This window comes from Clupea harengus, chromosome 17, assembly GCF_900700415.2.
Source record: "Clupea harengus chromosome 17, Ch_v2.0.2, whole genome shotgun sequence".
Taxonomy (NCBI): domain Eukaryota; kingdom Metazoa; phylum Chordata; class Actinopteri; order Clupeiformes; family Clupeidae; genus Clupea; species Clupea harengus.
The window spans coordinates 16,511,717-16,529,216 of NC_045168.1; the positions used below are offsets into that span (position 1 = coordinate 16,511,717).

General features: G+C 47.0%; 2 protein-coding genes across 2 annotated transcripts in view; one reads left to right on the top strand and one right to left on the bottom strand.

The window, feature by feature from the left end:
• zgc:162608 (uncharacterized protein LOC100037332 homolog) overlaps positions 1–88 on the top strand; it is a 5,741-nt gene extending 5,653 nt beyond the window's left edge. Inside the window, exon 5 of the mRNA XM_012831566.3 lies at positions 1–88. This exon is cut by the window's left edge and continues 1,254 nt beyond it. The gene's annotated coding sequence lies outside the window, so the exon portion shown is untranslated.
• A 664-nt stretch (positions 89–752) lies between these two features.
• On the bottom strand, positions 753–10,153 carry LOC105903770 (zona pellucida-like domain-containing protein 1). Its single transcript, XM_031584451.1, has 9 exons — positions 10,087–10,153; positions 8,298–8,524; positions 6,841–7,031; positions 5,722–5,794; positions 5,381–5,478; positions 5,033–5,116; positions 4,127–4,298; positions 3,088–3,202; positions 753–910 (listed from the first exon to the last, which is right to left on the bottom strand). Exons 1-9 carry the CDS (start codon positions 10,151–10,153, stop codon positions 753–755), a joined length of 1,185 nt encoding a protein of 394 aa, XP_031440311.1.
• Positions 10,154–17,500: the final 7,347 nt, after the last annotated feature.

The following is a 17,500-nucleotide window of genomic DNA, read 5'->3' on the forward strand; positions in this document are numbered from 1 at the left end:
AATGTACATTTTTGAATTCAAAGGTTTAAGTTTACTTGTGAAAAAGGGTATTTTGTGTCCTCCATAAAGATTTCAAACTTCACAACCATTTGCCATTGCATGTTGAAAGTATTTATTGATTTACTTGAATTTATTAGTATAAAACTATTGATTTATCTCAAAGCAATGTACAAAGCAGCACTGATTTGAAAGTTTACTATCATAAGTACCAAAAGATATACAAATACTGAAATATAAACTGAAGCATAAGTGTACATAGAGAGGCTAATCAGCGCTAGTCATCTATAGCTGCAGCGCTACAGGATACATAGAGAGGCTAATCAGCGCTAGTCATCTATAGCTGCAGCGCTACAGGATACATAGAGAGGCTAATCAGCGCTAGTCATCTATAGCTGCAGCGCTACAGGATACATAAATAGGCTAATCAGCGCTAGTCATCTATAGCTGCAGCGCTACAGGATACATAGAGAGGCTAATCAGCGCTAGTCATCTATAGCTGTGGCGCTACAGGATACAAGGGACTCAAGTCTCTTACACACGCAGAGTTTAAAGCACTAAAATACTACAGTAACAGATATGCACTTGGAGGCCATAGATGGGAGGGGTGTCATGTACAAGCAGCTGTAGGGATCCATGCAGGTCCTGTGCGGTGGTGGCGGCCGGTGAAAACAGATTCCACTCCAGTCCTGAAGGGGGCGCACTGAGAGGCAGTCACACGGATCTCATCAGGCAGCCGATTGCTGTCCCAGCTGTCAGTCAAACGCCTGGACCAGCCCACCGCCCCAGTAGAACTTCTTCATGGCGAACCACCCGGCCAGGACTAGGAGAACAGCCCCGGCGGTGGCGAATATCACCCCCACCACCACCCCAACAACGTCCGTCTTACCCTCCTCTGACGGACGCTCTGCACCTAAAGGACAAGCAGATTGTACAGGACACGTTCAGAGAGCGAGAGGGAGAGGGAGAGGGAGAGAGGGTGAAGGAGAGGAAGAGGGAGAGAGATGCAGCAGATACACACACACACACACATCAAGAAAGGCAGAGAGAGAGAGAGAGAGAGAGAGAGAGGAAGAGAGAGAGAGAGGGAGAGGAGAAAGAGAGGGAGGGGGAGAGAGAGGGGGACAGAGAGGGAGAGAGAGAGGGAGAGAGAGAGGGAGGGGGAGAGAGAGAGAGACAGGGAGAGAGAGGGACAGAGAGAGAGAGAGAGGGAGAGAAAGAGAGAGAGGGGGAGGGAGAGATAGAGAGGGGGAGATAGAGGGAGGTAGAGATGCAGCAGGCTCAAGGGCAAGGTTTCTTTCAGGAGCCATCTCCACCTCCACCTCTACCTCCACCTCCACCTCCATCTCCACCTCCATACTTGAACACACACTGCCACCTGCTGGAACAGGTCCCCTGACTCACACTCTCTACTGTTCTCTAATGTTAATGTGGATCTCTACTGTTCCCTAATGTTAATGTGGTTCTCTACTGTTCCCTAATGTTAATGTGGATCTCTACTGTTAGCTGGAGAAGTATATAAGTAAAAGGATATTATTGATCAGGCACTGTATGAGTGAAAGGGAATTGATTACTCACTGTATGGCAAGGCAGCTGGGCTGCTCTCTGCGGATGGGAGAGAAGAGAAAGAGGCAACATGTTTTTATAATCCAGAAGATATAATAATGGAGATATAGGTGTAGGTGTAGGTGTGTGTGTAGGTGTGTGTGTAGGTGTGTGTAAGTGTAGGTGTGGGTGTGTGTGTGTGTGTGTGTGTGTGTGTGTGTGTGTAGGTGTGGGTGTAAGTGTAGGTGTGTAGGTGTGTGTAGGTGTGTGTGTGTAGGTGTGGTGTAGGTGTAGGGTGTGTGTAGGTGTGGGTGTAGGTGTGTGTGTAGGTGTGTGTGTAGGTGTGGGTGTGTGTGTAGGTGTAGGTGTGTGTGTAAGTGTAGGTGTGTGTGTGTGTGTGTGTGTGTGTGTGTGTGTGTGTGTGTGTGTGTGTGTGTGTAGGTGTGAGTGTAAGTGTAGGTGTGTCTAGGTGTGGGTGTAGGTGTGTGTGTAGGTGTGTGTGTAGGTGTGGGTGTGTGTGTAGGTGTAGGTGTGTGTGTAGGTGTAGGTGTGTGTGTGTGTGTGTGTGTGTGTGTGTGTGTAGGTGTGTGTGTAGGTGTGTGTGTGTGTGTAGGTGTGTGTGTAGGTGTAGGTGTGTGTGTAGGTGTAGGTGTGTGTGTAGGTGTGTGTGTAGGTGTGTGTGTGTGTGTGTGTGTGTGTGTGTGTGTGTGTGTAGGTGTGAGTGTAAGTGTAGGTGTGTCTAGGTGTGGGTGTAGGTGTGTGTGTAGGTGTGTGTGTAGGTGTGGGTGTGTGTGTAGGTGTAGGTGTGTGTGTAGGTGTAGGTGTGTGTGTGTGTGTGTGTGTGTGTGTGTGTGTGTGTGTAGGTGTGTGTGTAGGTGTGTGTGTGTGTGTAGGTGTGTGTGTAGGTGTAGGTGTGTGTGTAGGTGTGTGTGTAGGTGTGTGTGTAGGTGTAGGTGTGTGTGTAGGTGTGTGTGTAGGTGTGTGTGTAGGTGTAGGTGTGTGTGTAGGTGTGTGTGTGTGTGTGTGCGTGTGTGTGTGTGTGTGTGTGTGTAGGTGTGTGTGTAGGAGTAGGTGTGGGTGTGGGTGTGTGTGTGTGTGTGTGTGTGTAGGTGTGTGTGTAGGTGTAGGTGTGGGTGTGTGTGTGTGTGTGTAGGTGTGTGTGTTGGTGTGTGTGTGTGTGTAGGTGTGTGTGTAAGTGTAGGTGTGTGTGTAGGTGTAGGTGTGTGTGCAGGTGTGTGTGTAGGTGTGTGTGTGTGTGTAGGTGTGTGTGTAGGTGTGTGTGTAGGTGTAGGTGTGGGTGTGGGTGTGTGTGTGTGTAGGTGTGTGTGTAGGTGTGTGTGTAGGTGTGTGTGTAGGTGTAGGTGTGGGTGTGTGTGTGTGTGTGTAGGTGTGTGTGTAGGTGTGTGTGTGTGTGTAGGTGTGTATAGGTGTAGGTGTGTGTGTAGGTGTGTGTGTGTGTGTAGGTGTGTGTGTGGGTGTGTGTGTGTGTGTGTGTAGGTATGGGTGTAGGGGAAGAGGCGCCCTCTGCAGGAGGCTCAGTCTCACCCTCATCAGTTTTGGTGAAGATGGGCCCCACCGTCACCGTGGCGGAATCATCGGACTCTGACCCGTACGGCGCCACGTCCCTCCTCCTGCGGCCATTACTGTTGCTGTTACAGTTCTGCAGGGACATGAGACCGCACACACACACACACACACACACACACACAGGGATATGAGACAGCACACACACACACACAGGGATATGAGACAGCACACACACACACACACACACACACACACACACACACACATAGGGACTTGAGACAGCACACACATACACACACACACACACACACGCACACACACATATAGACATGAGACAGCACACACATACACAAACACACACACATACACACACACACACACACACACACATGAGACAGCACATGGTACGCCTGTGTGTATAATAGTGATGAAGATAAGTTACACATTGGCATTTGTAGTGGATGGTCACTGTGATGCATTCTGTCTTTCATGGAGGGGTAGAGAGAGAGTGCCCTGACGGCCACATGCAGAGACACAAGTACACACACACACACACACACACACACACACACACACACACACAGGGACATGAGACAGCACACACACACACACACACACACACACAGGGACATGACTGCCACATGCAGAGACACAAGTACACACACACACACACACACACACACACACACACACACAGGGACATGAGACAGCACACACACACACACACACACACACACAGGGACATGACTGCCACATGCAGAGACACAAGTACACACACACACACACACACACACACACACACACACACACACACACACACACACAGGGACATGAGACAGCACACACACACACACACACACACACACAGGGACATGACTGCCACATGCAGAGACACAAGTACAGGTTAGGCACGCCAAAAGTGTTCACATGCTTAGCAAGAAAATGGAGCCTGGAATGGATCTCTCCAGAAACAGGGCCATATCAGGGCCATATCAGGGCCTTATCAGGCCCTTATCAGGGCAGGACCCGTTCTAAAGTCAGCCCCCACGTCACCCACATTCATGGTCTCCTGGCACTTGGAGGGCTCACACAGCCGCAGGACGCAGTGCAGGAAGATAGTGGACCGGTCCTTGTCGCGGTGTTCCACGAAGCGGAACGCCTCGAAGGAAAACCGCGAGTTCTTTGCTGCCCCATTCTGGAGCATGGTGGTCTTCTGAGTTATGGTACACCTGAGGGTGCCAACACACACACACACACACACACACACACACACACACACCAAACACACACACACACACACACACCAAACACACACACACACACTTAGCTGGGAGGATCATACCAGAATGGTCCATCACATAACATCACTGCACTCAGGGTCTGTGCTCTATGTAGACCAGGGATTGAGTAGAGATAGAGTAGAGTAGAGTAGAGTAGAGTAGAGTAGAGTAGAATAGAGTAGAGTAGGGTTAGGGTGAGTAGAGATAGAGTAGAGTAGAGTAGAGTAGAGATAGAGTAGAGTAGAGTAGAGATAGAGTAGATTAGAGTAAAGTAGAGTAGAGTAGAGTAGAGTAGAGATAGAGTAGAGTAGAGTAGAGTAGAGTAGAGTAGAGATAGAGTAGATTAGAGTAAAGTAGAGTAGAGTAGAGTAGAGATAGAGTAGAGTAGAGTAGAGTGGAGTAGAGTAGAGTAGAGTAGAGTAGAATAGAGTAGAGTAGAGTAGAGTAGAGTAGAGTAGAGTAGAGTAGAGTAGAGATAGAGTAGAGTAGAGTAGAGATAGAGTAGAGATGGAGTAGAGTAGAGTAGAGTAAAGTAGAATAGAGTAGAGTAGAGTAGAGTTGGAGTAGAGTAGAGTAGAGTAGAGTAGAGTAGAGTAGAATAGAGCAGAGTAGAGTAGAGTAGAGTAGAGTTGGAGTAGAGATGGAGGCTGCTGTCTCAGTCTGGAGTGGGCGGAGGCTCCTACCCGATGAAGAAGTCGTGCTTCTCGCTGTTGTCCTGGCTGTAGGCTGAAGGAGTGGCGAAGCAGTGATCCAGCAGCAGGTGAAAGCTGAGGAGATGGGAGGGAAACACTGCAGGTCAGAACCGCTCGGAACCGCTTTCAAATCTTCTGTCTGATTCAGCCACTTGGCAGAAACCTCTTTAAGGACACTGGTTTTCAACTGACACTATAAACAAATTGCAAGAATTACAGATGGCCGCATGAGCACTGACCCAAGTAGGTTTAACACTGTGTAGGTGTAGTCCCACCATAGACTGCATTACCCACAATTCACTGTGACCGCTTGTGTGGAGAGAATGAATGTGCTCTTACTTCCCCGTGAGGTTTATGGCTTTGACCTCGACGTAGACATTCGTCCGCAGTTCAAGTCCTGAAGAGGGAACTTCCAGTGGACGGTCAAACCCACTGTCCTGAAAGGTCAAAGGTCAGACAAGCCTCAATAGACATCTTAACAGAGATCAGGATGTAAAATCATCCTTCTTTAAGTCAAAGCCGGAGAGGCAACACAGTCATGTGTCTATCATCTAGTGTGTGTCCAGGAAGCGCTGTGTGTGTGTGTGTGTGTGTGTGTGTGTGTGTGTGTGTGTGTGTGTTTGTGTGTGTGTGTGTGTGTGTCCAGGCAGCACTGTGTGTTGAGTGGGTGCGTGACTCACGTTGTAGAGGCTCATCCGCAGTGTGTCGATGAAGGTGCCATTGCTGTCACTCGTGGCCACTGACACTGAGGACCTGTCACACAGAAACTTGAACTTGAGCCGCTGCTGTACCGGCAGCTGTAATTGTGACTCTATAACTGTAACACTGTACCTGTGACTCTGTACCTGTGACTCTGTACCTGTGACTCTGTACCTGTAACTCTGTACCTGTGACTCTGTACCTGTGACTCTGTACCTGTAACTCTGTACCTGTAACTCTGTACCTGTGACTCTGTACCTGTGACTCTGTGCCTGTACCTGTGACTCTGTACCAGTAACTCTGTACCTGTGACTCTGTACCTGTGACTCTGTACCTGTGACTCTGTGACTGTAACTCTGTACCTGTAACTCTCTGACTGTAACACTGTACCTGTAACACTGTACCTGTAACTCTGTACCTGTAACTCTGTACCTGTGACTCTGTACCTGTGACTCTGTACCTGTGACTCTGTGCCTGTACCTGTGACTCTGTGACTGTAACTCTGTACCTGTAACTCTGTACCTGTGACTCTGTACCTGTGACTCTGTACCTGTGACTCTGTCTATCTGCGTGTTGCTGATGAGGTTGTGAGGTGCGACATGACTTACGCCACAATCTGGGTGTTGTTGATGAGGTTGTGAGGTACAACGTGACTTACGCGACTATCTGCGTGTTGTTGATGAGGTTGTGAGGTACGACGTGACTTACGTGACTATCTGCGTGTTGTTGATGAGGTTGTGAGGTACGACGTGACTTACGTGACTATCTGCGTGTTGTTGATGAGGTTGTGAGGTACGACGTGACTTACGTGACTATCTGCGTGTTGTTGATGAGGTTGTGAGGTACAACGTGACTTACGCCACAATCTGCGTGTTGATGATGAGGTTGTGAGGTACGATGAGACTTACGCCACAATCTGCATGTTGTTGATGAGGTTGTGAGGTACAACGTGACTTACGCCACAATCTGCGTGTTGTTGATGAGGTACGACGTGACTTACGCGACTATCTGCGTGTTGTTAATGAGGTTGTAACGTACAACGTGACTTACGCCACAATCTGCGTGTTGATGATGAGGTTGTGAGGTACGACGTGACTTACGCCACAATCTGCGTGTTGTTGATGAGGTACTCCAGCGGATAGCGGCAGGAGAAGCGGTAGTAGAGGTCGGTGGAGTAGCTGATGATGCCCTGAGATGACTTCGGCGTATCAATGTACCCGGTGATGACCACCGACTGGATCCTGGAGAACTGGCTAAAGGGGCCTGTCTGGTCTGGAGCCTCATCCACAATCTGACAGTCAAACACAAAGAACCTCATCCACAATCTGACAGTCAAACACAGAGAACCTCATCTTGATTGTCTCAGTAAACGCATACGCTGGAGGCTAACCAGGTTCACAGCAAACAGAGAAATCTGGTTCAGTACTCTGACAGTCTGAACAACACCGAATCAGAAGTGATTCAGAAGTCTGTACAGCCTCTCTCCCTCTCTCTCCCTCTCCTCTCTCTCCCTCTCTCTCCCTCTCTCTCTCTCTCCCACTCCTCTCCTCTCTCCCTCTCCTCTCTCTCTCTCCCTCTCCTCTCTCTCTCTCTCACTCATCTCCTCTCTCCCTCTCCTCTCCTCTCCTCTCCTCTCTCTCTCTCCTCGCTCCCTCTCCTCTCTCTCTCCCCCCCCTCTCCTCTCTCTCTCTCTCCCACTCCTCTCCTCTCCTCTCCTCTCCTCTCTCCCACTCTCTCCCTCTCCTCTCCTCTCTCCTCTCTCCCTCTCCTCTCCTCTCTCCTCTCTCCCTCTCCTCTCTCTCTCTCTCCCACTCCTCTCCTCTCCTCTCTCCCACTCCTCTCCTCTCCTCTCCTCTCCCTCTCCTCTCCTCTCCTCTCCTCTCTCCTCTCTCCCTCTCCTCTCTCTCTCTCTCCCACTCCTCTCCTCTCCTCTCTCCCTCTCCTCTCTCCCACTCCTCTCCTCTCTTCTCCTCTCCCTCTCCTCTCTCCCTCTCCTCTCTCCCACTCCTCTCCCTCTCTCTCCCACTCCTCTCCTCTCTCCCTCTCCTCTCCTCTCTCATCTCTCTCTCTCCCACTCCTCTCCTCCCTCTCTCCCTCTCTCTCCCTCTCCTCTTTCCTCTCCTCTCCCTCTCCTCTCTCCCTCTCCTCTCTCTCTCTCTCTCCCACTCCTCTCCTCTCCTCTCTCTCTCTCTCCCTCTCTCTCTCTCCCTTTCCTCTCCTCTCTCTCCCTCTCCTCTCTCTCTCTCTCCCTCTCCTCCCTCTCTCTCCCTCTCCTCTTTCCTCTCCTCTCCCTCTCCTCTCTCCCTCTCCTCTCTCTCTCTCTCTCCCACTCCTCTCCTCTCCTCTCTCTCTCTCTCCCTCTCTCTCTCTCTCCCTTTCCTCTCCTCTCTCTCTCTCCTTTCTCTCTCTCTCTCCCACTCCTCTCCTCTCTCTCTCCCTCTCCCTCTCCTCTCCTCTCTCCCTCTCCTCTCTCTCTCTCTCCCACTCCTCTCCTCTCCTCTCTCTCTCTCTCCCTCTCCTCTCTCTCTCCCTCTCCTCTCCTCTCTCTCCCTCTCACCTGTAGGCTCTGTCTGCAGGGGTTCTCCGCACTGTGGTTGACGTGGAGCTGGTAGCGGATGACGGGCGGGTCCACGGTGGTGTCGATGGTGCCCCCGCAGAGGCTGTTGTTGTGCTCCCCGTTCAGGGCCAGCTGGGCGGGGTCGAATCCGGCCCAGCTGGCCGTACACAGGTTCACCTCCAGCAAGATAACGCTCGCCCCGCACTCAACATTCAGGTCGCTGTTGTCTGAGGGGGACACAGGAGAGGACAAGGACACAGGAGAGGACAAGGACACAGGAGAGGACAAGGACACCACAGGAGAAGACAAGGACACAGGAGAAGACAAGGACACCACAGGAGAGGACAAGGACACCACAGGAGAGGACAAGGACACCACAGGAGAGGACAAGGACACAGGAGAGGACAAGGACACCACAGGAGAGGACAAGGACACCACAGGAGAGGACAAGGACACCACAGGAGAAGACAAGGACACCACAGGAGAGGAAAAGGACACAGGAGAGGACAAGGACACCACAGGAGAGGACAAGGACACAGACATAGCTCTGTCAGTTACATTTACATTTACATTTAGTCATTTAGTCATTTTGCAGACACTTTTGTCCAAAGCGACGTACAAGGGAGAGAACAGTCAAGCTAAGAGCAATAAAAACCTGGTGTAACAATAAATAGTTAGTGATCATTATCGCTATAACTTCATTTGGATTTGGACAGAGACCTGTAGACAGATGGCTTGTTGGAATTCAAGTTCAGTCTCTCTAATAGTTTGGTTAAGGTGATATGATTAGTGAACTATTAGACTCTAATTAGCGCTATAACTTCATTTGGATTTGGACAGAGACCTGTAGACAGATGGCTTGTTGGAATTCAAGTTCAGTCTCCCTAATAGTTCACAGATCACATCACCTTAACCAAACCCAAACCCTAACCCTAACCCTAACCATAACCATAAATTGTAGTTAACACAGTTTCAACAGATTATTTATAAACTGTATGTTTATAGTTTATAATCTGAGCATCTGTAGATGGTCTCTATTGGGGGAAAATAAATAAAGTGTTTATAATCTGAGCATCTGTAGATAGTCTATAAGGGACCATCCAAATACAGTGTGACCACATCATCAGCATCCAGCACGTACGAGAGCTGACCAGACAGAAGGGGACCATCTAAACCGAGTAGTTTTACTAAACATTGAGGAAACATCCGTTCAGACGGTCAGAAGTAAAGCTCTACCAGTGCATCTAAGTGGCGCCTTGTGATCATCCAAACCATATCAGCCAATCATTTTTCATCATCCAAACCATATCAGCCAATCATTTTTCATCATCCAAACCATATCAGCCAATCACTTTTCATCATCCAAACCATATCAGCCAATCATTTTTCATCATCCAAACCATATCAGCCAATCACTTTTCATCATCCAAACCATCTCAGTCAAAAACATGGCATGGCTTTTACTCTGGGGTTTCCACTCGTGTCTGCAGGCTGAGAGGCAGTGTGTGTGTGTGTGTGTGTGTGTGTGTGTGTGTGTGGGAATACAGCTTAGTTACAGCCCAGGACCCATTACCTCAGACCCACTCACGGTCAGTCTCACCTGAGACCTGCTCACCTAGTTTACCTGAGACCTGCTCACCTAGTCTACCTGAGACCTGCTTGCACCTAGTCTACCTGAGACCTGCTCACCTAGTCTACCTGAGACCTGCTCACCTAGTCTACCTGAGACCTGCTTGCACCTAGTCTACCTGAGACCTGCTCACCTAGTGTACCAGAGGCGCATTCCTACCTGGGATGTGCTGGTACTCGGAGGAGCAGTTGTAGGAGGAGAGTACGGGTTGCAGGACGGCGGCCATCAGTGCACAGGAGAGAAACAACATCTCAGCACCTCTGAGATACCCCTGGGATACAACACACAGGAGAATCAATGGGACAACATCTCAGCACCTCTGCAGAGAAACCAACACATCGGCCTGGGATACAACACACAGGAGAATCAATGAGACACTTCAGCCTTAGACACAGAGAAGACTTCATGAGAGTCCACATCCGTCTGGGATACAACACACAGGAGAATCAATGAGACACTTCAGCCTTAGACACAGAGAAGACTTCATGAGAGTCCACATCCGTCTGGGATAAAGCTAGTCATGGTAGAGAAGATATAACCTCAGATGAAGCTGATAGAGAAGACTTAGAGATTCATGGCAACTAGCGTCATTCAAGATCACCACTCAAGTTCAAGTTCAAATGCCATGTGCTGAGAATTATCCAACTGTCCAATGAAACTCTTAATTTAAACCTCCCATTCACAACATTAATAGCTAATTCAATGTGTTTATATAAAAATATTAGTGCTGTCAGTTTAACGCGTTATTAACGGCGTTAACGCAAACCCATTTTAACGCCGTTAATTTCTTTATCGCGAGATTAACGCGATTTTTTTTTTTTTTTTTTTTTAGATTTACATTCTTTTTGGCCTCGCAAACTGTGTAGTAGGCTAACGTTACGGTTTGAGTGAATGGTGAGCGCGATATGGCGAAATGGATGATAAAAAGCTTCTGAATGGAAAGTTTACTTTTAAAAGTTGTGTTGTGCAAAAGAAGCGAGCTTCACTGTTGTCTGAAAATGTCAACAGGCAGCTGGCTGAAAGCAAAGAAGTAGTAGGCTTACCTTTTATTGGTAACCTAACTGTTACGGTTCATTGTTTCTGAAATAAGAGGCCTGACTGCTATGTTCCCAGCAAACTTGAAAAAAAGAAAATATTAAACCATGGTTTAACTGCACTATAGGCTGTCCTTGTTTACCTGAAATGTGCACGTTATAATTTTATTTTGTACCGCCCTGTTTGGCAATGTTGGTTTTCAATAAAATAAAACATTTGCATAAAGCAAGCCAATCCACTTTTCCATGTTGATAAGGGCATTAAAATACAAATAAAATGATGGAAAAAATAAATAAACTAAGGGACATTTAGAATAGATAAAAATTTGCGATTAATCGCGATTAATTTTGAGTTAACTATGACATAAATGCGATTAATCGCGATTAAATATTTTAATCGTTTGACAGCACTAATAAATATATATATATATATGTATGAAATAGCTAATTTAATATATGTAATAAAAGGAAATTAAAAGCTAAAAAAATGCATCCATAAAACTAAAATTCTATGATAATTCAGGCTGTAACAATAGACTAAAATGTATTATAGAGAAAATTCAAAAAGAAAAAAATATATATTTCTGTGGTAAGATAATCTACTAAAGTGAGAAAGAGGTGTAAGTCTGTTAGCTCATACCTCAAACAGTAAATGTCACTGGTACCAGGTGATCTCCAGAGTCAGATGCTGCAGACTGAGAAGACTGATGTTTGTGAATCCCCTTGGAAAGTCTGTGTGTGTGTTTATGTGCGTGCGTGCGTGTGTGTGTATGTGTGATGGTATGGGTGGTGTCTTATACAAGGTGAGAGCAGGGAGGCTGGAGGGAGTGTCATATAGACTCCTGAGCATATTCACATGCCTGGAAGGGAACACACAAATCACCTCCTCAACATCCTACCTCACACACACACACACACACACACACACACACACACACAGACAGACATTCTCACAGAGGTCAGTGTATGCCTGTGGTTTGAACCAGAATCTGAGAGTTCTTGAAAAGTGTCTGTGTAATTTCAGGGAGCGTGATCTTAGATGGTGGGTTGGTGTGTGTGTGTGTGTGTGTGTGTGTGTGTGTGGGTTGGTGTTAACTACTAAAGTAGAAGTGTCCTCACATAATGAGTGTGTGTGTGTGTGTGTGTGTGTGTGTGTGTGTGTGTGTGTGTGTGTGTGTGTGTGTGTGTGTGTGTGTGTGTCGGTTGGTGTTATCTACTAAAGTGTCCTATATCACATAATGAGCTGTTGTCTACCATTGTAGCTGCCAGTGGTCTTCTTCATGTTGATGAGTTGAGACACAAAGCATAATCCCTTTCACTTAATTTGATTTCACCTCAATCTCCTCAGAACTAAGTTCATTTGATTTCACCTCAATCTCCTCAGAACTATGTTTATTTGATTTCACCTCAATCTCCTCAGAACTATGTTCATTTGATTTCACCTCAATCTCCTCAGAACTAAGTTCGGATCATACTGACACACTGTTCTGTCTCCTGTCCATGGCCTTTATTGCATCATTCCAGAGTAACCATGACACCTAGAGCCCTAATCATGATGCCTATTAGCATTGGTGGCAAGATCAACACCAGTATTTTACACTGTAGATATGATACTGATATCGGTCCAATCTTAAAGACTGAAATTATTTTTGACGATCATATCTAATTTCATATTGGCCTGTTGTGTAACTTAACATTTCAAACATGACTTACCGGTACATTCAACTTGATAGAAACTTAAACTGATAGAAACTTATTGTATTTACAGCCATAAAAACTGAAAATGAATCTCCGCATGAAATTAAGTCAAACGCTTTCCGATTGTTCAGGCACATTAAAGCATCGCATCACCTCATGGGAATGACAAACAGTGAATAGCGGAAATATGAGAACTTGCCACAAGGCACAATGCACACGGCACCCAAAATAGCCATTGTTAGTTTAGCTTGTATGCTAGCCCTCGGTGCCATTGTGTGACTAAGGGCTGCAGGTGCTGGGCGACATCACGACAGGTAGTTAAATGCTTAACAGAGAAAGGTCACTGTCAAATCCAGATAAGCGAGTGAAAGCGACACGGCCGGTTTCTGCCCGAAGCCCCTCGGTCAGAGAATATGTTAGACATTTTATACTAAGATGCGTCACCCTGAGCCACTCACTCTTCATGTTTTTCTGGTGTCTTATTTTTCAGAACGCATCCATGAGATTAATCTGAGTGTAGAGAGGAGCGTCTCTTAATTGGCGCCTACTCTCAGATTGCATGAATCCCTCTGTCCGCAAGGGCCGCTGGAAAACACACACTATTGTGTGTTACGTCACGCTTGAGGGCCGCTGGAAAACACACACTATTGTGAGTCACGTCACGTCACGCTTGGGTCCCAACCTCTCTTTGGGAATCTCTCAGAGGCCCATTTAGGGAATTTAACTCAGTCACTAAAGCTATCCCTAAGTCACCTTTATTTTGGTATGGACAATGTAACACAACATAAATTGCTTTTGAATGGGATTGGTGTGATAGACAGAAAGTGTGATAATAAACATATTCGCCAGATCTTCCTATTTAGAAAAAGAATAACACCTAGAGGGAAATTCTACTGGGGATCCTTGATTCAGGATATTAACTGGCAAAAAGCTTGGCTGTTACCCAGTAAATACTGTATCACAAAAAAGGTAAAGGAGGTTCACTTCAAAATTCTACATAAAATATCCCCAATGAATGTCAATATAGCGAAATATACTGACACAAGCTCTGCTTGTTCCTTTTGTGACAACACAGATGAAACAATGTTGCATCTCTTTTTTGAGTGTGAGAAGACAAAAATGTTTATTAATGACTTAAATAATCATCTTTTTGAATTATCGTATTCCCTTACTGCAAAGGATTTTCTCTTTTATTATGATAACCCTGTGAACTATCCTTTGGAATTTATTGTAAACTTTTTTACTTTGCAATCAAAATGTTTCCTCCACAAACAAAAATGGCTACAAGGACAGCGATCCTTCCATGTCTTTAAGCTAGAAATGGACTTGCTTCTTAATTCTCTTTGTTTGGTCAGAAATAACAAAAAAAAATGATAGACTTTTACGTCTCCTCCACACGGTTGTTAAAGGATAACTATTTCTTTCCTCTTTGTTTTGTGATGTATTTTATTTTATTTATTTGTTCTCTGTTGTCATTGTTCATTGTCATTTGTCTGTGTATGTTTTAATGTACTGCTGTACCAATATAATGTATGATGTTAAAAACAAAAAAAGGAATCTCTCAGAGGGTTACTGGAAAGGTGAAAAGTGCAATGGAAGTCTAGTTCACAAATACAGTCAATATACAACACTGTTTTCCTTTCTTTTGGGAGGGACACTGGGCTGAAAGACACACCTGAATTCCCCAAATTCCCATTCCTCGCACCCAAACCCACATGGGTCCGATATGGAATTCTGAATGGAATTCTTCACAGAGGAACGGCTGACATGTTGACTGTACTCCGTTAGTTTTAATCTGGCTAAAGACGGGCAATCGATAAAGCGTGAGGCCCCCGAATCCAAATTCTGTTATAACTGCGTGTAAGGTCTTCCTTCCACCGAGAGAAAGCACCCACTCATGTAATGTAAATGGTTACAGTAGGGTGTGGAACAAATAGCAATATCTGGCTTTGTGTTTCGGTACTGTATCCTTTCTCATCCAGTAACAATGGCCTGCGTAAGATGAGCCCGTCACTAGTGGCATTTGCCGTCGTTTAAGACACTACTTTAATTTCGAAACGAGATACACTGGGAAGGGAGAGGATGCAGCATTGTCCTTTTGTGGCGTGATTCATCAGCTCTTACCTGGGGGGTCTCGCCTCGGTGCTTCTCACTCACTCACTCACACCCGCCGCAAATTACTCCTCTTCCCCTCCCGCGCTCACACGGTCGCAAATGGGGAAATTACCACTCCAGAATGTCGCACAGGGATAGGCCACAGGAAGAGTGGATCAACCACTGCAGTTGTTAATTTTCAGTGGATTTTGTCTCTAACAAAGTGCCTCATTAAGTGACATTACATTACCATTGCTTAGTGATCGATCTAAAAGGTAGGCATATACAGAGGAGAGGGTGGGGGGGGTCTAACAACAGGCAGGATTGAGGTCACATTTACAAACCTAAAGCCTGTTGGAATTATGTTTACGCATTTATAAAGCCAGTACATCTTGCGCGCTGAGCATACCAGAGGTCACAGCAGTCTGTAGTCTGGTGTAGAACTCTAAGAACATTCCAAAACAAACTAGGTGCTACTGACCTCTGGTGGACAAGAGACGTATGTGCATAAATGCATACAAAACTATGGGGTTTGGTGCAGTTCAGTCGATTTTCCAGACAAGTAAATTCTCCAAGTATCAAAGGATTTCTCAAGACCACGGGCTTTTAAACAAACGGATGCAGTTAATCAGTGTCAACCAGTCAGGAAACACTCGTACACTTACAAGGTGAACAAAATGAAATGCTTGTAGACCTACAGTAATGACTTATATCTGAGGTGTTTTATGCATTTCTTAACGATTTGTGAGAGCCTATACATGTAAACAAATGCATAAAAGGGTTGAAAGCCAGGAGAAGTGTATGTTTATTTATCATACCTTTAAAGTTTATGCTATCTAAAAGAGGGTAAAGGGCATTGGCCCAGTACAAAAGAGGGGCAGAGGGCGACACTGATGCACTCTAGCCCTGGTAAACTCTCCCCCAGTTTTCGGCGCAAACACTGCCGTCTGTTCCATGACCCGGTCGACTCGGCCCGGCAGATGGTGAGAATAAACTGAGCGGAGTTATCGGAGCAGAGCTCTATAGATAAGGACAGACAGACCCCAGTCACAGGACGGGACAGGCCAGAGGAAATTTAACATTCCGTCCGGAGGCTGCGCCGGTCTGCCCCCCCCCCCCCCCAGGCAGCAGCACAAACGCTCTTCTCACGGCAGGCCGCCGTTACGACACGCATCCTGATTTAGTCTGCAGGGCCGTGTCCATGGAAACTCTTCAGCATGTTTCTCAGGACGGGGTGGCTGCTTTGCTTTGCATATGTACAATGACAAGAACAGAAATGGGCTTTACGGTATTTTTAGGCTTGTGTAGGTAATAACCTATTTAATCTGTGAATATCCTGATCCTGAATTGTGTGACCAAAATTGTGAATGACAAAATATAGGTGTGCGGTATAAATCGATCTGCGGCATTTGTGGTAGACCTAATTAACGACCACATAACAGAGTCTAAACACATGAACATAACAGAGTCTAAACACATGAACATTAAGGCCTAATTAACGACCACATAACAGAGTCTAAACACATGAAAATGAATAACCACATAACAGAGTCAAAACACATGAACATAACAGAGTCTAAACACATGAACATCAACAGCGACTCAGTAAGCCTCTCTCTAGGCCTACTTATTAAATCACTTCCAGAAAGTAGGCCTGGCAGATGACCACCCTTTCACCCTTCTCTGAAGAAGCCCCTCTTCATGTTAAAAAACAACATGACTAAGTTCCGGTTCCAACATTCCAAATGCTTGGTCAGCTCAACAATCAATCAATCAATCAATCAATCAATCAATCAATTTGTTTATTTGATCAAGAGGGACAGTGTACACGTCAGATGCCCCCCAGGGATGTGCTAGTGCCCCTCTAAGGCCCCAACAGCCCCTCTAAAGGCCCTAACAGCCCCTCTAAAGCCCTAACTGTCCCTCTAAAGGCCCCAACTGCCCCTCTAAGGCCCCAACTGCCCCTTTAAGGCCCTAACTGCCCCTCTAAGGCCCCAACTGTTAAACTCCTGAAGATTGCAGATGACACTGCAGTCATCGGACTCATCCAAGATGGTGACAAATCTGCAAATAGAGGGGAGGTTGAACGGCTCGCGCTCTGGTGCAGTCAGAGCAGCCTGGAGCTGAACAAGCTTAAGACTGTGGAGATGACAGTGGCCTTTAATAGACACCCCCTCACCACTGCACCCCCCCCACCACCCCCTCACCACTGCACCCCCTCACCACCCCCTCACCACTGCACCCCCTCACCACTGCACCCCTCACCACCCCCTCACCACTGCACCCCCTCACCACTGCACCCCCCCACCACCCCCTCACCACCGCACCCCCTCACCACTGCACCCCCCCACCACCCCCTCACCACTGCACCCCTTCACCACCTCACCACCGCACCCCCTCACAACCCCCTCACCACCCCCTCACCACTGCACCCCTTCACCACTGCACCCCCTCACCCACCCCCTCACCCCCCAGCCCCCTCACCACTGCACCCCTCACCACCCCTCACCACTGCACCCCCTCACTACTGTTCCTCAAGAACCTCCATTAAGGCCCAGCAGAGAATGGACTCGGTGCGGCCAATGAGGAAGTGAGCCAGTTTTACATCCATCACGGCCTGGTTCAAACAGGATAGGGACAGACTGCAGCGGACAGTAAGAGCAGCAGAGGAGATCATTGGTGCTCCCCTGCCCAGCCTCCAGGACTTGTACTCTTCAAGAACCAGGAAACGGGCAGGGAAAATCATG

Excerpts from the sequence above, each read along its gene's own strand:
- LOC105903770 (XM_031584451.1), bottom strand. The coding sequence starts at position 10,153 with ATGGCCGCCGTCCTGCAACCCGTACTCTCCTCCTACAACTGCTCCTCC. Across the intron at positions 4,299-5,032 it reads AAGCACGACTTCTTCATCGG|GTGTACCATAACTCAGAAGA; the intron begins GTAGGAGCCTCC and ends TGGCACCCTCAG. Across the intron at positions 911-3,087 it reads CTTCACCAAAACTGATGAGG|GTGCAGAGCGTCCGTCAGAG; the intron begins GTGAGACTGAGC and ends CTTGTCCTTTAG.